The sequence below is a fragment of the Sceloporus occidentalis genome, unplaced genomic scaffold (genome assembly GCF_023333645.1).
Source record: "Sceloporus occidentalis isolate IW3139 unplaced genomic scaffold, rSceOcc1.0.p SCAF_3, whole genome shotgun sequence".
NCBI classification, from domain to species: Eukaryota; Metazoa; Chordata; class Lepidosauria; order Squamata; family Phrynosomatidae; genus Sceloporus; species Sceloporus occidentalis.
Window position 1 is genome coordinate 249,042,438 of NW_028316983.1, and position 24,605 is coordinate 249,067,042.

At 47.3% G+C, this 24,605-nt stretch overlaps 1 protein-coding gene across 1 annotated transcript; it reads right to left on the reverse strand.

The window, feature by feature from the left end:
* Nucleotides 1-1,739: 1,739 nt before the first annotated feature.
* On the reverse strand, nucleotides 1,740-18,737 carry LOC149317777 (TBC1 domain family member 20-like). Its single transcript, XM_089518189.1, has 8 exons — nucleotides 18,664-18,737; nucleotides 17,054-17,242; nucleotides 14,897-14,977; nucleotides 10,739-10,925; nucleotides 9,913-10,014; nucleotides 9,250-9,391; nucleotides 7,783-7,967; nucleotides 1,740-6,393 (listed from the first exon to the last, which is right to left on the reverse strand). Exons 1-8 carry the CDS (start codon nucleotides 18,728-18,730, stop codon nucleotides 6,138-6,140), a joined length of 1,209 nt encoding a protein of 402 aa, XP_089374315.1. The 5' UTR covers nucleotides 18,731-18,737; the 3' UTR covers nucleotides 1,740-6,137.
* Nucleotides 18,738-24,605: the final 5,868 nt, after the last annotated feature.

The following is a 24,605-nucleotide window of genomic DNA, read 5'->3' on the forward strand; positions in this document are numbered from 1 at the left end:
GTACAAATGATCATCTATGGGTTTCTTATCCACAGCTACCTGAGAGTAAGCTCCGTTGAAATCAATGGTATTTAGATTTGCAGGCAGAATCATAAGAGTTGGAAGGGCCCATAAAGGCCATATAGTCCAACCTCTTGCAGAAATGCACAACTGCAGCTTTCCCACAATACCATCATGTACAGCGTCGGCTTGCAAAACACTGAGGTTCAACAGAAGACCTTCTGTGTCTACGCAAATGGACCTGTTAGTTTGGGGATAGGAACCATATGGCCTCCAGAAGTTGTTGGACTTCGAACCCTAGCCATGAGAACCAACGGTGAATGCTGGGGATTGCACTCCCGTGGCTTTAAATTCCTTGATTAGTTTTTAAGTTAGAGGTGGAGGTAACCATGCACAGAAATGTTAGCTTGAAAGATGAATCCCATCAGAGTCTTGCCTCTGGCTCATTATTTCCCTCATCCTGACTTCTTCTGCACTTGTGCCTTGAAGTCATTTCTGACTTATGGCAACCTTATAGCCATAAGGACTTTCATAGAATCATAGCATCTTCTTGGCAAGATTTTATCTTCCTCTGTGGCTGAGAGAATGTGACTTGCACAAGGTCAACCAATGAGTTTCTATGGATGAGCAGAAGGGATTATAGTCCTGGTCACCCACTCAAACCATTATACCTCCTCGTTATACCATTATACCAAACCACGATACCACAATGCCACCCAAAAGGTTTATTCCAAGGAAATTTGCCTTCCTCTGAGGCTGAGAGTGTGTGGCTTTCTCATAGTCAGTGAGTTTCCATGGCTGAGCAGGGGTTCGAACCCAGCTCTCCCAGGGTTCAAAATTCAAACCGTGACACCATGCTGGCTTTCCTAAAACCATAGTGAGACTTGAAAGCCCCATCATAGAATCATAGAATCGTAGAGTTGGAAGAGACCGCAAGGGCCATCCAGTCCAACCCCTTTCTGCCATGCAGGAAATCCAAATCAAAGCATCCCCGACAGATGGCCATCCAGCCTCTGTTTAAAGACCTCCAAGGAAGAAGACTCCACTACACTCCGAGGAAGGAGTGTGTTCCTCTGTCGAACAGCCCTTACTGTCAGGAAGTTCTTCCTAATGTTGAGGTGGAATCTCTTTTCTTGTAGCTTGCATCCATTGCTCCATTGGGTCCTAGTCTCTGGAGCAGCAGAAAACAAGCTTGCTCCTTCCTCAATATGACATCCCTTCAAATATTTAAACAGGGCTATCATATCATCTCTTAACCTTCTCTTCTCCAGGCTAAACATCCCCAGCTCCCTGAGTCATTCCTCATAGGGCATGGTTTCCAGACCTTTCACCATTTTTGTCGCTCTCCTTTGGACACATGGCTCCAGTTTCTCGATGTCCTTTTTGAATTGTGGCGCCCAGAACTGGACACAATATTCCAGGTGGGGCCTGACCAAAGCAGAATAGAGTGGCACTATGACTTCCCTTGATCTAGATACAATACTCTTACTGATGCAGCCTAAAATTGCATTGGCCTTTTTAGCTGCCGCATTACACTCTTTCCCTTTCACAGCTGGCACAATTCATTGCTTGTGCTCAGTCGACCTTATGTTTTGCCTTGAAAACCCCCCAAACTGGCACACATGCCCACCTTGACCCCTCCAGTGATCCCTGGACCCCACAAATGAGCGGCTGAATGGGTGGTGAAAAGGGGGTTACGGTCATGTTAGTCAAAACCACAGAGCCAGGGATAGGTCCAAAGTATTTATTTTACAACAGCCTTTCTTCTCACATGGCACTTGAGTCCAGCAAAAGCGGAGTCCTCCTGTCCTCCAGGCAGGTAATATGCCCTGTTTTGGGGAGAATCTGCAATGGGCAAACTTGCCTCCCTCCATTTATTAAGCACCATTCCAATGTCTCACTGCAAAATAAAAAGGCTGGGGATGAGATGAGAGCTTGGGAAAAGTTACTTTGGGAGACTGCAGTTCCCAGAATCCTGCATCAGCTGGGACTTGTAATCCATTTTTAAAACAGCTTTTCCAAGCTCCGGATGGAGCCAGCAGCTAGGTTTGAAGAGGAAAGCAGTACCCAAATGTTATAAATATGCAATAAACATTTAAGCCCCTGGCATCAAGCGCCTTCTCAAACTAGTTTACCACGCTGGGGCTCATTTCGGCACTAAAGAGAGATTAAAGCACCCCGCAAATAAAGCAAAAATGGCGAGTAATTGTGCGAATGATTATCACACGCAACTGCACAAATAAAGCCATGTCGGAAATGCATTGTTGCTGAAATACCAAAAGTAAAAAGATGCGCATTGATGCTTCTTTGTGACCACTTTAATGGTGGGTTTTGTGGGACGTCGTGTGAAATGTTTCGCGTAATTGCGTGGTTTTTCCGGGATATTTGCTGGATAAACTCCCGACCTCCTTCATGTCATAAACAACACCAAAGTCCATTTGGCCAATGAAGATAACTGGTCCACTGTCCCTGTCCATGTCAAGAGTTCCTATGCATAAAAAGGGATCCATGCAGGCAGGCAGGGATCCAAATAGGACCTCAAGAGAAGCCATGATAAGAGTTCTTAGCAGCAATGAGGGGCTGCAATGAGACCCTCGTAATAGTCAGGCACATAACAAAGAGCGCACACTTAAGACCTGTGGTTTTGCAGTCAAGAATACAAAGCAGATTCTCAGCCAGCTGCTTCGGCAGTGAATGTCTTGTTAGCATTTCTTTGGTTGCGAACTGGGCAGCCTGGTTTTTTAGCACATAAAGCAGGGATAAATGCCGTTTCCTTCTGCTGGTCATTCAGAGGCCCTGCCTCAGCCCACCTTTGCTAACCATAAGGTGCAATCCTTTGCAAGGTTACAGCAGTTGGAAGGTCTCATATAAACCTTCCACTGAGCGCCTTGATCTAAGGCCCATCACGATCCCAGTAAGAAATCCAATGTACTAGGTAGCCAAAAACACTATTGCGCCCACAGATGGATTCATGGGTGCAGAATCAAGTGTACAGTGGTACCCCGGGATACGAATTGATCGCGTTACGAAATTTCCGGGGTACGAAAACGTTAGATTGGAAAAAACTGTTCCGGGTAACGAAAGATTTTTCGGGTTACGAAATTCATTTCGGCGCGTTTCGGCGCGAAATTCAAATGCGAAGCGCGGCTAGCGGCTTTCCAGCGCTAACGGAAAGCCTTTTCGGGTTGCGAAATGTATTGGGTTACGAACGGCGCCGCGGAACGAATTAATTTCGTAACCCGAGGTAGCACTTAGTCCACAATACCCAAATGTTCAGTTCTTCAAAAGGACAGGTTTACACACCTTGTTGGAACATACTTTGCTTTCAATAGACTTCACTGCATTTACATTAAAATAAAACTAAAAAGATGCTCAATGCCCATTAAATACAATGGCATAGTAAAATGGCGTCCCTTATATATTATATAAAATGGCGCCCCTTGTAAATGGGCAAAATCAAGGTTTGCTATTTGGAACTTATACTTTTTTGGACTATTTTCAAGCCATGGATGCTTGAATTTGTGGCTGAAGAGGGCTGACTGTATATTTATTTGGACAACTTCTGTCCCAGTTTGTGTTTTGCCTATTTCTTTAAAGAACCCCATGGCAGGGGTTGAAAGATGGGGACTTTAAAAACAAAGCAGTGTTCAGGGACAGTGCTGCAAAAGGCCTCCCTTGTTGGTCTAGTTTTGTGCAATTCTGCAACAAAACCAGATTCTAGTGAGATTCAATGGTCCCATCTGCCTGGATGAGGGTTCAAATCGCACAGAGTGCTTTGGGCAGAGCCAATATCCCTGGGAAGAAAGGGCAGACGATGGCTCCTTTTGGGCAGTTCCAACAATAGGGGACCATAAGAACAGATAAGGACAGAGGAAGCACAGAAAATCAGGCCAGCCCTGTCCACCCAGAATGACCACTGGCTCTCCAGAGTTTCGCACAGGAGTCATCTTCAGGAATCCCAGCATTTCTGGAGATGCCAGGAGTTGAACCCAGGACCCGTTGCATGCTAAGAGGGAGAAGAGGGTAGAATCTTGCCCTTTCCCATTCAACAAAATGCTGCAGCCTCGTCTAGCTTGTCTGTTCTTCCCCATTAATAATATCTGCCATCCTGGCTTTCATTTGTGAAACATTGGAAAGAATGATGCCAATTTGGGCCTCCATTGGCAATGGTTGACTAAATGCAGTCCTTGCAGAGCGCAACTGCTCAATGCATGGCCCCCGTTTCCTGTCCCACTAAGAGGTGGGCACCCAGGACCACAGACTCAATTTATGAGACTAGGAAGGGAAAACTCTTGCTCCTTCCTGATGCTCTTGTGGACCTCTTCCCCACATTTAGACCTCTATGCCTCATCTAATCTTATTTTTAGGGTTCCTGAAAGTCCCGGTTTAAAAGTGGTGGGAAACTGCACATGGGCTGGTTTTAATCCCCTTACAAGCTGCGTCCAGTGCATTGCAGCGCACCAGAAACGGCACCGTGTCACTTTTCCAGCTGCCGTTTTCAGCCTGTTTTTGAGCAATAGCTAATTTGGAGAAAAAGGCAATGTCTGTAGAATTCAAAGATATAGCCGTGTTAGTCTGCAAAATCAGTATGCAAAAGGATCCAGTAGCACCTTTGAGACTAACTGAAAGAAGTTGGTAGCATGAGTTTTCCTAGACTTCAGCCCACTTCTTCAGATGCACGTTTACGTGTATGTTTGCATTTTTAGCTGCACCTGAAGAAGCAGGCTGAAGTCTACGAAACCTCATGCTGCCACCTTCTTTTTTCGGCTGTGCCTGTGCACACGTTTGGAGTGGGAAATTGCCACCTTCCCAAATTGGGAGGGATTGGAAGGGGCTGCCAGGGAATTTTGAGGGCTGCAAAGGTGCCGTTCCAGAGTTACATGAAGCCTGAAGGCTCCACTTTGCCCATATATCCCATGCATCCATGATAAAAGAAAGTTCAATGTACTAAGAGTACTGTAGAGATATCCTTTGCCACACCAGACCAAGGGATGCTTGCTTCCCCTCCTGCAAGAAGACCCAGACCTTTCTAACCCTGTGGCAGGCATGTGCTCTTTGCTCCTTGCCAAGGGCATCTCTTTTGAGTGAACTACTGGTTTGAAGACAGCCTTTGGCAAGGAAAGAACTGACCTAATCTCTATCCTGGCAAAATGGAGGAGGAAGAGTTTAACTAGCCTGCAGCCCCCACAAAGATCAGGTGCACACCTACACCAAGGCAATGGTGCGTACGGAGGTCTGGCATGTGCTTGGCCATAGTTGGGAAGTCCCATCTGATGGCAAGAACCTATGGACCCTCTGCTGTTGGCTGGCTGCTGTTTTCCCCCACCATTGTCCTATGTCTTAGCTCCCTTTTTTGTTGCTGTGCGCCTTCAAGCCATTTTTTACTTATGGCAACCCTACTACAAGGTTTTTATGGCAAGATTTCTTCAAGGGTTTGCCCCCATTGCCGTCTTCTGAGGCTGAGAGAGTGTGGCTCACTCAAGGTAACCTGGTGGGATTCCATCACTGAGCAGGGATTCAAACCCTGGTCTACTGGAGACCTAGGCCAGGACTCGAACCCCTATGCCACACTGTCTTCCCAAAAGATTTATGTGCCATTGCCTTCCTCTTAGGCTGAGGATGAGAGCAATTTCCCCAAGGTCACTAATGGCTGAATAGGGATTTGAATCCTAAGATAGTACTCAAACAACAACACTTGCCTCCTTGTTAGGAGTCTTCAAGCTGATTCCAGTTCATGGCAACCCTATCCTAAGGTTTTCTGGCCAGATGTCTTCAGAGGAGGCTTGCCACCAGTGCCTTCCTCTGAGGCTGAGACAGTGTGACTTAACCAGGGTCACCCAATGGGTTTCCACAGTCCTAGCCAACACTCAGACCATAGCACCATAGTGGCTCTAAAAAGAAGGATATTTTTTGGCAAGATATATGCAGAAGAGGTTTGTCCCATTGCCTCCTTCTGAGGCTCAGGGACAGTGACTTGCCCATGCTGGGTCACTTTTACCCTTCAAAAAAGCCAGGAGACTTGAGAGTCCTGGGTTCAGCTCACAGCGTCCTGAATCCCAGTGCTGTTCCTTAGTGCAATGCGGGAGATCCAGAGTGCCAACATCCCCAACAAATTCATGACAAAGTCCCTTCATGGCCTAGAAGAGCTGGAGGAGGAATTCGGGTGCCCACTCCAAGGCGGTCTGTGTGACGGCCAATGCAGCGGCCCCCAGGGTGGCCGAAATCCCCCAGACGGCCGCCTTCACCAAGGGGCTGTGCTCCGCTGTGGGGAGGAGGATGTCCGGTTTGGCTTTGCCAGGCACCGTCATGTGTTGTTGCTGCTGGCGAAGGATGGCATCCGGACGCTGGCAGGAGGCTGCTTGCTGGAACTCGGAGAAAGACCCGATGCTGATGCTGGCACAGACAGAATACAGTTAATACAGGTCAAATAAAACCCCAAAGCAAATGCAATCCTATGAATTATTGGTTTAGCCCCCTGTTTCCCAAACTTTGGTCCTCAACTCCCAGAAGTCCTAGCAAGTTGGACCTACAACCAGGAATTCTGGGAGCTGAAGTCCAAAATCCTTGTTTTGGAGGTCCACCATTTGGGAAACTCTAGTTTAGTCCATCCAGTTGGAAAACCCTAAGGAAGAGGCTGGACTTTGTGGCTGAGTTCAGAAAGAAGGGGATGAGGAGCTCAAAGATGGCACTTTCAAACTCCAGGCTCTGTTTAGTTCCTCTCTTAGGGTTTTCTCCATCCCAGCTATTGAGCAAAAGGACAGCCTTGTGTTATTTTTTAAAGGTATTAACAAATAACCCCACTCCCTCTCATGCAAAAAAGGTCTGAGTCCTTGGGAGCATTCCAAGCACAATAAATCAATATCTCAATAAGTCAGAGGAGGCCCCACAGGAAGGCGGTGAGTCACAAGACGGACAAACAGCTAGCAAAGATGTGAAATTATAGGGCATTAAGCAAACATTCATGATTAAAATATTTTTCTTTCTTCTCAAGTTAGTTGGTCCAGTTATGAGACACAGAGAGAGAGAGCTGGGCCAGGCAGGAGAAGGAGAAGCAAGCACTTTCGATCCACAGCAATCCTGGAAGAGATTTTTCTTCCCACAAATGCAGTGTAAGCACTTGCACAAAAACGCAAGTCAGTTGCTGTAGTGGTTTGAGGGTTAGTCGGGGACTAAAGGCATTTTGCTGCTGGAAAAAGGAGAGCAGGGAAGGTGCCAGCCTAGTTTCCTGTGGCAGGGAGTTACACAGCTTAGGAGACGCCGCCCAGAAGGCTGTGAGCTGGAGACTCAGACGCACCCACCAGCTTGCCCCATGCCCCATCTCATGTTGTTGGACCCCCTTCTCTGGATGCCCAACAAGGGCCATCCAGTCCAACTCTTATGAGGAGAGACTTAGGAACCTGGGTATGTTTAGCCTGGAAAAGAGAAGGTTAAGAGGTGATATGATAGCCCTGTTTAAATATTTGGAGGGATGTTATATTGAGGAGGGAGCAAGCTTGTTTTCTGAAGCTCCAGAGAAAAGGATCTGGAGCAATGGATGCAAGCTGCAGGAAAAGAGATTCCACCTCAACATTAGGAGGAACTTCCTGAAGGTAAGAGCTGTTCAACAGCGGAAGACATTGCTCCCTTGAAGAGTGATGGAGTCTCCGTCTTTGTAAGTCTTTAAACAGAGGCTGGATGGCCACCTGTCAGGGATGCTTTGTTGTGATTTCCTGCATGGCAGAATGGGGTTGGACTGGATGGCCCTTGGGGTCTCTTCCAACTCTATGATTCTATGATTCTTACCTCTTGTGGAGTTGAAGGGCGGCCTGCTTGGCCAGTTCGGTGTGCGGGAGACGCCTGAAGAGTTGCTGGGCTCGGAGCACGAGGGTCTCGTATGGCAGATCCTGAGGGATCCGAGAGAGGAGCTGGTGGACGCTGGGCATGTCACAGTCGCAAGCCAGGACCTCCTCTTCACGGTGGAGGACAATCTGGAAGAGCACAAAAATGGGATCCTGTTGTTATCAGCCTCTGGAGCAAGAAGATTCAGGCATGAAGGAGGAGACAGGTTGCCAGGAATCTGCAGCTCCTGATGATGGTGGCCTTTGAGAGTCTGAGAACTTGGGGTCTGAGGCAGGAGGTTGTAGATGCAGAAGACCCATTACCACCATGCATCAAGCAATGAAGAAACCAAAGGCAGATGATGCCACTCTCGAAGTTGGTTAAGCAGGAGACGCTGGACTAATTAGGCACCTGGTGCCTTGAAACAACTGCCTCTAAATCTCCCAGCTCCTCCCGAGCTGCTTTGAACCCTCCTTCTTAGCGATCTGCAGTACTTTTCGGTGTTCATATTCTTCTGACTGGCTATGCTTTACGACTCCAGGAGTGGCTAAGGCAGATGAGAGCTGCAGTCCAGCAATGGATTCCCAACCTTGAGATAGACTAATCTCAGCCCTAAAGCCCCAGACAGCCTGAAGCAAACATGGCACTGAGGAGAAGGGTAGGAAGGGACTCCCCTCTGGTCACAAAATGCCCCCCTCCTTATGTTCTTGGAAGAAGAGAAGCACCATGGAGCAAAATCCTGCAAAATCACGAATGAAAGGGAATGAGAAAAAGAAACATCCTATGATTAAATGGGCCCAGGACTTAGGTAGAAATATAGGAACAGAACACTGGGAAAAGGCATGGAAAAACTCAAGCAAATTCACACTATCTTGACATTTAAAAGGATTTTTTAAAAATTGCTTCCTAGGTGGTATTTGCCCGATATGGACTGAATTCCATGTATAAACGAGGTTTGCCTAGTTGCTGGAAACGCCAAGAGGCAAATGGCTCCTTTTTCCACACGCGGCGGAAAGGCAAGTTAGCAAGAAAGCATTGGACAAAATATCCATGCAACAATGGCAGAGGTTTTACGAGTAACTTTGCCTCTAGAACCGGAATTCTCTTTGCTAAATATGACCTTTATGTTGAATTCTAAGATCGAATTAAAATATCGGAGGGAGATACTTTATAGGTTATCAGTGGCTAAGATCTGTTATGCTAGATATTGGAAAGAAGGAAAAATACCAGCTAAAGAAGAATGGCTAATTATGTTAAAGGAAATGATGAATAGGGATAATATGCTTACTGCACTAAGACAAGACAAACCAATAGGAAATAGAGAGAAAGAGTGGTGGTTGGAAGAGAATATTGGGCTAAGAAATGGAATTGTTTAGCAAATATAGAATAACAATTAAAAAGGAAAAATGCCCGCCTCTGGTTGTGACCTACCGCAGCGGCAAAGTAGACCGCCATGAGCGGATGGGAGGCCAGGAAGAAGTCATAAAGACGCAGGATGTGATGGAAGTTGGTGAGGACATGGCCATACCAGGTGATCAGCCAGCTCAGGGCAAAGATGGTGCCCACTTCAGCTCTGCGGGCAAAGGCAAAGAGAGAGGACCACAAGTGAGAAGGCCCTGGCTTTCATTGCACCGAAATCTGCCCTCCCACAAGACGACCATTGCGGTTTTGCAAATACATTTGTTCCTCCATCTTGGCTAGGGTTAGGGGCACAAGACCCCCAGGAATATGGAAAAAACACAAATAACAAAAAAAAACACTTTTGCCTGAAAGACACCTCTCTAGGAATCTCTAGGTCCTCCAGTGCAACTCTGTGGTCAATGTCTGACATAGCTCTTGTGCTGGAAGAGCTATAAATGCTTAGTGGAGTATCCTCTCTAGGAATCTCTAGGTCCTCCATAGAGTTGCACTGGAGGACCCAGACATTCCTAGAGAGAACACATTAATCAAATCTGCAAATGTCAAAGCCACAAATATGGAGCAATGAATGTAGACCCAACTCCTGATCTCTCTCCCCCTCCCCTTTTGCACTATTGCCTATCGAACAGTATTACTATTGCATCTGTGCCCACAACCCAACAGGACAAGAGGTACCTCTGCATGAAGTCGTGGAGCTGGGGACTCTCCCGCTGCAGGATGGGCATGAGGTAGTTGAGGATGTGCTTGGTGCTGTCCATGGTGGGGTCCATGAAGTCCCTAAAGCAAGGAGCAGAGCTGGGCAGGAAGGCAGTATGCACCGTCCACCTCTTGGGTGCAAATGGGTGCAGGCAGGCAAGTAGCAGCCAGATCAGAAGGCACCGCCACCAGCCAAGACATTTGACCATTGATCTAGCCACATCTAGACATGCATAATGGCAGTCCTGGCCCTGCATGCAGCCACTCACGGCTAGCTTGACCCTTCAAAGCTCCTTAGAAATATTACCAAAAAGCCCCTTCTGCTTTAGTTGCATCCCATATGGATTACTGTAACGTGCTCTACGTGGGACTGCCCTTGAACAGTAGTCAGAAACGGGTTTTGGTCCCAAAAGCTACAGTCAGATTATTAGCTGGGGCTGGCTATAGGGATAAAAACAACTGCATTGCTTTAACAGTGCCAGTGGCTGCCTGTCCATCTTCAGGCATAATTCAATGTGCTGGTTTGAAATATAAAGCCCTCTATGGCTCAGGTCCAGATTATTTATATTTAATTAACCAATTAATTAATCTCTATCCCACCTACTCAAGCAGCTCACAATAACATTTCTAAAAACATAGTGCTTTGACTGAGAGTTCCTGCATGGCAGGGGTTGGACTGGATGGCCCTTGTGGTCTCTTCCAACTCTAGGATTCTAAGTCCAAAACATTTGGAAGACCAAAGGTTGGAAACTACTGCCTTAGACCCCCGACTCCTTCTCACTGCCCTTCTCTGCCACCGCCGTACCTGAGGTGGAGCGTAGAGAGCCTTTCCAGCAGAGCCACGGCCATGCGCTGCCCCGAGACCAGCAGCAGCGTCACGGCAATGTCGTGGTAGCCCTGGTAGTAGTGCAGATCCGGGTGGGCCCTCAGCACCTGCAGGATGACGCCCATCAGCTGCTCCTGCAGGACCTGGCGCTGAGCTTCCTGCATGCCTGTGGGGGACGGCAAGAGGGTGGGAGAAATCACAGGAAAGACCCTTCCCACATCCATGTTCTGGGCATCACAATTCAAAAAGGATGCTGACAAACTGGAGCGTGTCCAAAGGAGAGCCACCAAAATGGAGAAGGGTCTGGAAACCATAAAGCCCTACAAGGAAATACTTCAGGAGCTGAGGATGTTCAGCCTGGAGAAGAGAAGGTTAAGAGGTGATGAGAGCCCTGTTTAAATTCTTGAAGGGATCTCATACTGAGGAGGGAGCTGACTTGTTTTCAGCTGCTCCAGAGACCCAATGGAGCAATGGATGCAAGCTCCAGGAAAAGAGATTCCAGCTCAACGTTAGGAGGAACTTCCTGAGAGTAAGGGCTGTTTGACAGTGGAAGATGCTCCCTTGGAGAATGTGGGGGAGTCTCCCTCCTTGGAGATCTTTAAAGAGAGACTGGATGTCCAGCTGTCAGGGATGCTTTGACTGAGAGTTTCTGCATGGCAGGGATTGGACTGGATGGCCCTTCTTGGGATCTCTTCCAACTCTATGGTTTCATGATTCAACCACCTGCTGCTTAAGGGCTGCTGGAGTCGTGGAACGGGACAGAAGAAGAAGATATTGTTTCCCTTTTTTGCTTTCCAGATATTTTCTATATTCAAAAGCTGGGCCAAAGCTAACAAAATGAACTTCGACAGGGAAAATTGTAAGGTACTGCACTTAGAGTGGAAAAATGACATGCATAGATATAGGATTATGGGGGACACCTGGCTTAAGGAGACTTATACACTCCGATCCTCTGGGAAAAACCCCTTGCAATCTAGAAAGACCAGGCTGGCGGTGAAATTAATTGGTTCTGCGACGGCTAGAGTACCGTTGGCGGAAACACCTTTGCTTAGACGACAAGGCTCTCCTAGACCAACTGTTAAAGGACTACGGAGAGGCAATACGAGCAACAAAGAACTCGTTCTATGGTGCTCGTATTGCGTCCGCTGAGTCGCGTCCGGCAGAGTTGTTCAGGGTGGTGAGGGAGCTAACTCAGCTCCCTCCCGCCCTGAACCAGATCCTTGAACCTACTAAGGCCTGCTGTGACCAATTTAATGACTTTTTTGCGGATAAAACCTCTCGCATAAGCGAAGGTCTGAACGCTGACATTATAGCAGAACCTAGGGTAGAAGTGTCCAGAGCCTCTGTGGACTATGTTAAACTGGATCAGTTTGAGTTGGTGAGTACCGAGGATGTGGACAAGATCCTCGGAAGTGTTCGGAAAACAACCTGCTCTCTTGATCCCTGTCCCTCGTGGTTAGCGGCCCAGGGGGGACCGGCGGTAACACTATTGTTACGCCGGATAATTAATACATCTTTGAGGGATGGGCAATTTCCATCGGATCTTAAATTGGCCATTGTAAAACCGATCCTAAAAAAGCCCTCCCTCGACCCCCCTGGTTCATAATAATTATCGGCCTGTCTCGCTGCTACCATTTTTGGGTAAGGTGATCGAGAGGGCGGTTGCGATCCAGCTTCAGGCGGTCTTGGATGAAACGGATTATCTGGACCCATTTCAAACTGGCTTCCGGGCGGGTTACGGGGTTGAGACGGCCATGGTCGCCTTGGTCGATGATCTCCGTCTGGGCATCGACAGGGGAAGCGTGTCCCTGTTGGTGCTCTTGGACATCTCAGCGGCTTTCGATACCATAGACCATGGTATCCTTCTGGGGCGCCTGGCAGAGGTGGGGATCGGGGGCACTGCGCTCCAGTGGTTCCGTTCCTACCTCTCCGGGAGGTCCCAGATGGTGCAGCTGGGAGACGTGTGCTCTGATGAGAGGCCCCTTAAAACTGGGGTTCCTCAAGGAGCCATTCTGTCTCCCATGCTATTTAACATTTACATGAAACCGCTGGGAGAGATCATCCGGAGACATGGGGCGTGGGGTTATCAGTACGCTGATGACACCCAAATTATTTTCTCTATGTCTCCGACTGATGCAGTGACCGGGGATGGAGTCTCTCCTCTCGTGGCCTGTCTAGAGTCAGTAATGGGCTGGATGAGGGAAAACCGACTCAAATTGAATCCAGAGAAAACGGAGGTACTAGTGATAGGTTCTCCTGGTCCAGGAATGGCGGTGGTTCCACCTGTCCTGAACGGGGTCACGCTCCCTGTGAAGGACTCCGTGCGCAGTTTAGGGGTGCTTCTTGACTCGTCGCTTCACCTGACAGCTCAGGTGAATGCGACGGTCAAGAGCACCTGTTATCAGCTTCGGCTTATTCGCCAGCTGCGCCCATACCTGGCCCAGAGGGACCTAGAAACTGTTGTACATGCTCTGGTAACTTCGAGACTGGATTTCTGCAATGTACTCTACATGGGGCAACCCTTATACCAAACTCGGAAGCTGCAAATGGTGCAGAATATGGCAGCCAGATTGGTCACTGGTGCTCCCAGGACCAGCCATATAACACCGGTTTTGAAAGACCTCCATTGGCTGCCTATCCGCTTCCGAGCTCAATATAAGGTGTTGGTGATCACCTATAAAGCCCTAAATGGCTTGGGCCCAGGATACCTAAAGGACCGCCTCTCCCCGTACATTCCGCCTCGCACCCTCAGAACGTCTGGGCAGCAATTACTGAAGGTGCCTGGAGCTAGGTTAGCCTCCACCACACGGAGGACATTCTCCACGGCTGCCCCAGCCCTTTGGAATACGCTGCCCACTGAGCTCCGCTCGACTACCACCCTGGCCCAATTCAGGAAGGACCTGAAAACCTTCCTGTTCTAACAGGCATTCCCCGACTAAAATCCTGTGGGCCTCCCTCCTCTTCCGTGGCCAAGAGGTTGGGCTATGGGGCTTTTATGCCTGTTATTTTAAATGGAGGGCTGATGTATTTGTATTTTAATCTTTTGTATTGTATGGATTGTTTTAATCTCTGTTGTAAGCCGCCCTGATCGCAGGAAGGGCGGGATATAAATAAAAATTTTATTATTATTATTATAAATTCCCGGAGGGCCTTCTCTGCCTCCGCTCCAAAAGCTTGGAATGAGCTCCGGAAGAGAGGCTTTTTAAAAGGCGACAAAAACCTTCCTCTTCCGGCAGGCCTTCCCTGATGGATAAGGTCCAGGACCAACTGAATCCCCCTCCTCTTATTATTTTTCTTAGTTGTGGCTTGTCTTTAATTTCGATGGATCGTTAGGTACTTTTTAACCCTGTTTTACTGTCTGATTTTATAGTTGGGAGGGAGGCTTGGGCCGGGGTCTTCTGGGGCTTGTTGTTTTTATTGTTGTATACTGTATTAACTCTGCTTGTTACCCGCCTTGATCCTCAAAGCGGAAGAGGAGGGATATAAATAAATATTATTATTATTACTATTATTATTATACACTTGAAAGGAACCTAGGAGTCCTGGCAGACTGAGTTTGAGTCAATCATTGAGATGCAAATGGACTTTAAATTCCCTGGACTTTGACAATCTCCCTATTGCCGGATCCAGGCCAGGAGGTGGAGAAGCCTGCCTGCAAAAGATATCCTCCCCTTCATAACATCTTTACTAAGGACTGAAACAACATCCAGGCATCTGACTAACATCTCCAGTTGTTTATTTCTTTTCCTCCTGTTTGGTTTGTAACATCTTGCCTAATGAAGAAGCCCATGGAGCTTGGAAAGTTTGCAACAAGTATATTGTGCATTTCGGTTAGCTAATAAAGGTATCACTTTTGGTGGATTTTTGTTTGTATGAGTCAACAGTGTAATGCAGCAGCTAAAAAGGCCAATGTGATTCTAGGTGGCATCAACAGAAGTATAGTGTCCAGATCAAGGGAAGTGATGGTCATCTGTTGCATTTGCAAGAGCAGTTAAGGAACAAAGTTGTGTTTGCAATCCTCCCTCCTGCAGAAAGGAAGCCCAAAGCATCCAGAGAGTGGCAGGCTTGCTCTGCTCAACCCATCCTCCTTTTAATTTCCCTCCTTCCTCCTTTCCCTTTGCAAGAGATCCATCTTACCTGGGGGGAACCGGCGGACGGAGCGACGGATGTCCAGGAGCACCTGGTTGTAATCTTTGTGGTTCTCACATACCTCTGGACCTGGGGCCAGGTTAAAGACACAAATCAAAAATGAATTACAGTATTAATATTATTTGATTTATTCATATCCCGATATGGGGACTCAAGGCAGGTAACAAAAATATTAAAACAGTACAAGTTAAAAACAATACAAAAGCATTAGAAAGGTTGATAGGTTTTATAAAATGTTTTAAATAGTTAAAAACATTGCTGATTAAAGTTTGAAATGTCCTTAAAACTCTGTACAAACCTTGAAATCTGAATTGCAGAGCATTTGAAGTTCGACCCTTGTCAGTTTGGAGAAAGCCTGACGGCAACAAGAACGTTTTCAAGACTGAGCTGAACAAGATGGAAGACCCCAGATCTGATTCAATGAGGTTTTCTTACTTCGAGGTCTAGAGCTTTGCAATATTGCGTTTTGGGGGGGGGGATTACATGTCCCAGAATCCCCCAGCAGACAGGGAGAATGTGGGAACAGTGCTGGCATCTGATAGAGGCTCTGAATCTGTTCTGGGTTTTAAGGAACAGTCTTATGAGTGCCTGGTACAAAAGAGCATTTGTTTGGGAGGACTTTGATGGTGTATTCCTGCATGGCAGAATGGGGTTAGACTGCATGGCCTTTGGGGTCTCCTCCCTCTCTATGAGTCTACAAAACACTCCAACTAAATAAACTGCTGTTCCTGCTGTTCCACTGACAGTCTAAAGGCTTCTCTCAGTCCCACCATCATCTCTCTCTGACTTTAGTGTGGTTATTAGTGGGGAAGCAAGAGAGGGTCTTGTCGGAGGTTGACCCCAGACTCAACAACCCAATTCAAAATGAACCTTAAGAGGGAGAAATGTAAGGGACTGCACTTGGGGCGGAAAAATGAAATGCACAGATATAGGATTATGGGGGAAACCTGGCTTAAGGATATTTATACGTGCGAAAGGGATCTAGGAGTCCTAGCAGACCACAAGTTGAACATGAGTCAACAGTGCGATGCGGCAGCTAACAAGGCCAATGTGATTTTAGGAGTCTAGTCTCTAGATCAACGGAAGTTATAGTGTTAAGTATTCTGCTCTGGTCAGTCCTCACCTGGAATATTGTGTCCGGTTCTGGGCACCACAATTTAAAAAGGATGCTGAGAAACATGTATAAATCTCCTTCAGCCAGGTGTCCCCCATAATCCTATATCTGTGCATTTCATTATTTCTATCTAAGTGCCGTATCTGACATTTCTCCCTATTGAAATTCATTTTCTCAGTTCTGGCCCAGCTTTCTAATCTATTAAGGCCATTTTGAATTCTGATCTTCTCATCTGAGCTGCTACTCCTAATTTGGTGTCATCTGCAAATCTGATAAGCAAGTCATTGATAAAGATGCTGAATAGCAAAGTGGCTCCAGGACAGAACCCCACTGGACACCCCTCTGGTCACTTCTCTCCAGGATGAAGAAAAGGAGCCATGGCTGAGCACCCTTTGGGTTTGGCTGGTCAACCAGTTACAAATCTACCCAACAGTTGTATTGTGCAGCCCACATTTTACCAGCATGAATCATAGAATCATAGAGTTGGAAGAGACGGCAAGGGCCCTGATCCAGTCCGACCCCCTTTTTCTGCCATGCAGGAACTCTCAATCAAAGCATCCCCATTGACAGATGGACATCCAGCCTCTGCTTAAAGACAGCCTTCAAAGAAGGAGACTCCACCAAAATCTCAGAGGGATTCAGTGTGTTCCACTGTCAAACAGCCCTTACTCTCAGGAAGTTCCTTCAAATGTTGAGCTGGAATCTCTTTTCCTGGAGCTTGCATCCATTACTCCATTGGGTCCTAGTCTCTGGAGCAGCAGAAAAGAAGCTTGCTCCCTCCTCAATGTGACATCCCTTCAAATATTCAAACAAGGCTATCTTATCACCCCTATCTCTTCTCCAGGCTAAACATCCTCAGCAACCTAAGTCCTTCCTCATAAAGCTTCATGGTTTCCAGGCCCTTCACCATTTTAGTTGCCCTCCTTTGGACACCTGGCTCCAGTTTCCCCACATCCTTTTTGAATTGTGGGGCCCAGAACTGGACACAGGGTTATTCCAGGGGTGGGCCCAAGCTGAACACTGTGGCATACCTGGCTTGGGGGGCAAGCTGTAGACATTGACGCCCAGCAGTTTAGGCCACACTTTGCGTCGGATCTCGTCGGTCAAGAGCCCCCCATGGCTGAAGGCTGCCCGCCGCAGAGCCTCCACGTCCACAGGGTCCTTTGTGAGCGCTTGGTGGATCAGCAGCTGCTTCTGCTTCCTCTGGGACCCCGGCAGGTCTGCCAAAATAAAGAGAGTGAGGGGAGAGGCCTGGCGCTGGACTCAGTGGCCCCTGGGGCTCTCTTCCAACTCTATGGCTCTAGCAAATGCTAGGAGATGCTGCAACCCAAGGAGTCCTAGCAAAGGGGGTGAGTTTTGTGGCACCTACAACCTGGCATGCCCTGCCACCCTGATTTTGACATGCGCCATCTGCTGAGCAGATGTCCTCCTTTTCCAGGTCGTTTCAGCCTTCTTTCCAGGAGGAATTCCCAAACGTCCTCCATTTGGAGCAAGGCTTAAAAGTCCATTGAGCAAGGTGACCAGAGGTCCTCCTTTTTCCAGGGCATGTCCTATATTTCTCAATTGAAATATACAGATATAGATATATATATATATATGTATATATATATATGTATACACACACATATATACACACAGTATATTATATAATTGTACAATCACACACAAACATATATATAAATGAAATATAAATTCATATATATACACACATTATAATTATGCAGTCATATGTATATATATATCTCAAATGAAGTATGTATATAATTATCCAATTGTGTGTATATATATATATATATATATATATATATAAAATGAATTATATCTTAAAAGAAATATATATATATATATATACATTATATAATTATAAAATCATACACACACACACATATCTCAAATGAAATATATATAATTATAAAATCACAGGTGATATATACATAATATATAATTATAAATTCATATATATATATATATATATATACACACACATATATCTCAAATGATATATATGTGTGTATATTATAATTATAAAAAGATTTATGCATATATTAAATGAAATATCAATATATATTATAATTATAAAATATCATATATATCTCAAATGAAATATTATATATATGATATTTTAAAAATTATATATATAGATAATACTTTAAAAATTATATATATATATATATATCTCATATGAAATATATTTATATTATACATAATTATGAAATCATATATATTGATATCTCAAATGAAATATATATAACTATAAAATCATATATATATTTATATCTCAAATGAAATATATACACACACACATATAAAATTATAACATTATACACACACATATTTATAGATATATATATGTCAAATGAAATAAATTTCACCTCCAGTATTATGAAATTGTTTGGGGAAACTCCCAAAATGCTTTCCCTGCCAAACAAACAAACAAACAAACAAGCCAGGGCTGGGGATCAGGGAGCCTTGCAGTTGCTGTATCTCCCAGCATTCCATCTGGGGATGCTGGGTCTTGCAGTCCTGAGACTAAGAAGCTTTCCCCCTCTAAAAAAACCCCTTGTCACCTGACTTTAGACTCTGCCTCAGGAGTGAGGATGGCAACTCCCATCATCCCCTCCCCACTGGCCCTGCTGCTCACCTCCTGCTCCTGATGGGCTCTGCAGTCCTTGCCTCTGGCGCCCCTTTCTCCTGCGGCTGCCACTCATCCTCCTCCTCAGCTGCCAGCAACTCACGCTCCCTATTGGACGAGACGCTGCCTCTCCTGGCGCCCCATTGGCCGCCGCGCCCATCCGTCACGCCGCGTTCCCGCCCTCCTTCCCCAAAGCATCCTGGGAGGTGTAGTTCTGAGTTGAAATGCCTCCTCCAGCTGTGTTTTGCAAGGAAGGAGACAGCTAAAAGGGGGAGGCCTCCAGTCTGCAGCTCCCAGTATCCCCCATGGCAACTGCATGGCTCTTGGGGGTAAGGATGATGGGAGTTGTAGTCCCAGCATCTGCAGAGAGACACTTTTGCGCTGCAAACTTAATGCAATTTGACCCCACTTTAAAACTGCCATGGGTCCACCATCCTGGGATGTCTAGTTTGTAGAAGGCTAACTTAGACATTGCCAAACTACAAATCCCAGGATTCCATGGCATGGAACCACGTCACTTAAAAGCAGTGTCAAACCTGAATTATATAAGTAGTCTTGGGATGCATCTGCACTGCAGAATTAATGCAGTTTGACCTCGCTTTAACTGCCATGGCTCACTGCCATGGAATGCTGGGATTTGCAGTTTTCTGTGGCACCAGAGCTCTCTGGCACAGAAGGCGAAGTATCTCACAAAACTACAAGTCCCAGGATTCCATAGCATTGATGAAAAGCCGCCAAAGCGGTGTTGAACTGCATTTTTTCTGCAGCCTTTGTGGTTTGTAGGGTGCATCTGCACTGCAGAATTAATGCAGCTTGAAATCACTTTAACTGCCATGGCTCAGTGCTATGGGATTCTGGGGTTTGTGGTTTTGTCAATCTCTGTCTCAGAGGCCCCTGTTGCTGCAACAAACTACAAATCCCAGGATTCCATAGGATGCTGCCTTGGCCATTAAAGCGGTGTCAAGCTGGATTCATTATGCAGTGGAGTTTATCACACTGGGGCTGATTTTGGCATTAAAGAGAGATTAAAGCGCATTTAAAGCATCTCACAAACGAAACGGAAATGGCAAGTAACTGCGCAGATGGTTATCACGCGCCACTGCGCAAATAAAGCGAGATAGACATTGTCACTGAAATCCCGAAAGTAAAAGATGCGTGTTAACACTTCTTTGTGGCCACTTTAATGGCGGATTTTGCATCATTGTGTCGTTTTCCCAGGATAAACTCCGGATCTCCTTTGTGTGACAAACGCCTGGCTTTTCCAGATTACTTTTGGGAGGAGGTTTGCATTCAAACCGCATCCAAACACAGCTTCCTCCCGGATCAGGGTTTCCCTGTTAAACGTCTTCACTCTTTTGGGTATTTTGGCTTTTGTTGCATTTTGCTCGCTTCTGCGGCCTTCGGTTTCTTTCCCCTTCTTGCAAAATTCTAAGTAGCATCACAATTTGGACCTGAACCCACAACCGCTCCCTGTTGTGCGGACGACAACAAAGGACATTGCGACACAAAACGTTGTGGTTCCCTGCCTTCCTTCTCCGTTGCCACACAAGAAAAGGGCGTTTTGTCTGAAGCCAAAAGGAAAAGAGGAAGCGGAAGGAAAAAGAAAACCAAATTTGTTGTTGTTGCTGCTGCATGCTCTTCGAGTTGTTTAAACGCCTGCATCTAGTTTTATGGGACATGAAGCTGTGTTTTGCAAGCTCTGTATTTCATGTTTCATGTAGGTTTATGGTGATGCTGCATACGGATATATCTATCTATCCATCTATCCATCCATCCATCCATCCATCCATCCATCCATCTATCTATCATCTCCTGGGATGTATTTTAAAAACTAAGACTAAGAAGAACGGAGGCAGTCTGGCAAAGGAAGAGCCTTCCTGCACCGGATCCAAAATGGAAAGACATTTTTGGAGAGGAGGACAGGGATCACATTGAAGGACAAAGAGATCTGGTCTTCCATCGGTGGTTAATGTTTCAGTAGAGAAACACAATTCTTGGTTTCCCCCTAAAGAACGTCCCTAAATAAACCTCTCTGAGCAAAAAGATATGAAACCACAGGAAGAAAAACACAGCTTTTGTGCTAACCCTGGACAAGTCGATCAAATCTTTGCCAATTACTTTAATGAATGAATGAATGAATGAATTTTATTTCAGCCAACAGGCCATTAAATAACAAAGCATATATAAAACATTTAAAACTTATGGAAATAAATCTATAAAATAGATATTCATAACATACTCATGAAATACACATTTATGTCTATAGAAAAGCGCTCTCAGATATATTGAATAATCCTAAGTGGGTATTTACTTGGGAATACGGAATACAAGAGACAAGACTGTTCATTTGGTTTGAATCATAATCTTACGTATTAATTAAATCAATAACAAAGTTAAATAAGAAGATTCAATGCACAGATCTGCTTCATCTGTCTCAGAGATCATCTTAGCTGGGGTCCACCTGAAAGGCTCTGAACAGTCCTATCCGATGCAGGTTTTGCTGGACCAAACCCTAGAGATTATTAGGGAGGAACAATCAGAATGGGAAGACCCACATTGAAAACAACTAAGGGGCTTTTTTAGCGACAAGGAGCTGGCCTTATCTCTCTGCCGCTGCCGGCAGCCGCGCACTTCCAGCGCCGGATCTGAATACATGCTTAACTGGAAATGCTCATGTCAGGGCCTCAGCTTCTGCTGATGGTGCAATAAATTAGGAGGAAATGGCCCTGCAATTCAGTCAAGGAGCCCAGAACTGGGATTTAAGACTGTCTGTGTCTGTGTGAAGGGGTCGACAGGGCAAGCCGGTGGTTATCAGTCTGGACTCCTTGCAGATGGGTAGCAAGTCCATTTTTCTCATCTATCACCACTGAAGCATCTTGGATATTCTTGCGTGAACAGTTTGTACTGAGAAAAGGGATCTAGGAGTCCAAGTAGACCAGATGCTGAACGTGAGCCAACAGCGTGATGCTACCGCTAACAAGGCCAATGCGATTCTAGGCTGCATCCATAGAAGTATAGTGTCTAAACCAAGGGAGGTAATAGTCCCACTGTATTCTGCTTTGGTCAAGCCTCACCTGGAATAGTCCTGAGTCCGGTTCTGGGCAGAACAATTCAAAAAGGATGTAGAGGAGCATGTCTATAGGAGGGCGACCAAGATGTTGAAGGGTCTGGAAGCCATAGAGCCCTATGAAAGGAGACTGGCAAAGAGAAGGCTAAGAAGGGGCATGACTGACAGCCCTCTTGAAGTCTTTAAGGGGTGTCATATTGAGGAGGGAGCAGTCTTGTTTTCTGCTGCTGCAGAGAATGGGACCCAATGGAGCAATGGATGCAGACTAGAATCAAAAGAGCTCCTCCTTAAAGATCAGGAGGAACTTCCCTCCGAAAGTGGAGGACTCTCCTTCTTTGGAGGCTGCCTTTCAGCAGAGGCTGGATGGCCATTTTCTGTCAGGGCTGCTTAGAGGGGAGTTCCTGCATGGCGGAAGAAGGGGCTGGGGCTGGATCAGGGCCCTTCCTGGGGTCTCTTCCTACTCTCCGATTGTCTGCAATGTGCCAGTTGGTGCTTACTGCCAGTTATCCGGGCACAGGATGGAGGGCGGCAGGCCACCTTTTCTATACTGACCAAGTGGCCCAGTTTCTCAGGGACAGTCCCCAGTTAATCCAAGGGCTGCATAGAACTGAGCCGTGGCATTTAAAGCGGTGTCGAAGCGGATGATGTGTGCAGTGCGGAGACCGCTTTGGTTTTGTTGCAGCCGGGGCAGCCTGGGAGGGAGTCCACGGGAGGAGAGTGGGATTGAGATCGGCTGGAGAGGGGCCTCAGGCTTTGGAGGAGCAGCAGGGACCCAGGCCTTGGCTCGCCTGAAGGCCTTGCAGATGACAAATCCCAGCATCCCCCACATGGAGTGCACCGGCGGCCAAAGCCAGGATTCAATAGCATGGGCTGCTGCTGTGGTCGGCTAAAAGCAGGGCCAGATCCCAGGATCCCTCTGCTTCTTGTGCTTCTTGTTATTGATGTTTATCACACTATACTCTTATAGTGCTACTATTCCACTTTGACTGCTCTAGCTGCCTCCTGTTGCATTCTGGGATTGGCATTTTTAAGGAGGGGTATTTAGAATTCTCAGGCAGAGAAATACCCCTCCTTAAAACTGCCAATCCCAGAATGCAACAGGAGGCAGCTAGAGCAGCCAAAGTGGAATAGTAGCACTATAAGAGTATAGTGTGATAAACACCATTGTTAAGCTTCGTTCAGATCGCTCTGTAAAGTTACGCAGCTCCTGGGAAAACTGCTATTGATACAGCTTCACATTCAGACAAGGAAACAAATCCCAGGCTCCCACAGCGTGGATCTCCAGGGCAGCCAAGTCAGGGCGAAACTACAAATCCCAGGCTCCCACAGCGTGGATCTCCAGGGCAGCCAAGTCAGGGCGAAACTACAAATCCCAAGGTCCCACAGCGTGGATCTCCAGGGCAGCCAAGTCAGGGCGAAACTACAAATCCCAAGGTCCCACAGCGTGGATCTCCAGGGCAGCCAAGTCAGGGCGAAACTACAAATCCCAAGGTCCCACAGCGTGGATCTCCAGGGCAGCCAAGTCAGGGCGAAACTACAAATCCCAGGCTCCCACAGCGTGGATCTCCAGGGCAGCCAAGTCAGGGCGAAACTACAAATCCCAGGCTCCCACAGCGTGGATCTCCAGGGCAGCCAAGTCAGGGCGAAACTACAAATCCCAAGGTCCCACAGCGTGGATCTCCAGGGCAGCCAAGTCAGGGCGAAACTACAAATCCCAAGGTCCCACAGCGTGGATCTCCAGGGCAGCCAAGTCAGGGCGAAACTACAAATCCCAAGGTCCCACAGCGTGGATCTCCAGGGCAGCCAAGTCAGGGCGAAACTACAAATCCCAAGGTCCCACAGCGTGGATCTCCAGGGCAGCCAAGTCAGGGCGAAACTACAAATCCCAGGCTCCCACAGCGTGGATCTCCAGGGCAGCCAAGTCAGGGCGAAACTACAAATCCCAGGCTCCCACAGCGTGGATCTCCAGGGCAGCCAAGTCAGGGCGAAACTACAAATCCCAAGGTCCCACAGCGTGGATCTCCAGGGCAGCCAAGTCAGGGCGAAACTACAAATCCCAAGGTCCCACAGCGTGGATCTCCAGGGCAGCCAAGTCAGGGCGAAACTACAAATCCCAAGGTCCCACAGCGTGGATCTCCAGGGCAGCCAAGTCAGGGCGAAACTACAAATCCCAAGGTCCCACAGCGTGGATCTCCAGGGCAGCCAAGTCAGGGCGAAACTACAAATCCCAGGCTCCCACAGCGTGGATCTCCAGGGCAGCCAAGTCAGGGCGAAACTACAAATCCCAGGCTCCCACAGCGTGGATCTCCAGGGCAGCCAAGTCAGGGCGAAACTACAAATCCCAGGCTCCCACAGCGTGGATCTCCAGGGCAGCCAAGTCAGGGCGAAACTACAAATCCCAAGGTCCCACAGCGTGGATCTCCAGGGCAGCCAAGTCAGGGCGAAACTACAAATCCCAAGGTCCCACAGCGTGGATCTCCAGGGCAGCCAAGTCAGGGCGAAACTACAAATCCCAAGGTCCCACAGCGTGGATCTCCAGGGCAGCCAAGTCAGGGCGAAACTACAAATCCCAGGCTCCCACAGCGTGGATCTCCAGGGCAGCCAAGTCAGGGCGAAACTACAAATCCCAGCCGAAGAGGTGGCAAACTAGAGATCGATCCCTGAGGGAAAAAGTGGAAAGGGCCGTTGGCGCCGGAAGGGTTAACCCCAACCCCAGGTGCCCCTCCCTGGCTCCCGTCATGCCCCGCGCCCTCCCTCCCGCCAAGGGAACAGGTGTCGCGCGGCGCCTCGGGAGAGATAAAAGGCCTCCTGTGAGGCGCCGCCCCAGAGCCTCCGCGGACTACGCTTCCCGAGGTGCCTTGCGCGCGAGGGGCGGAGCTTGGCC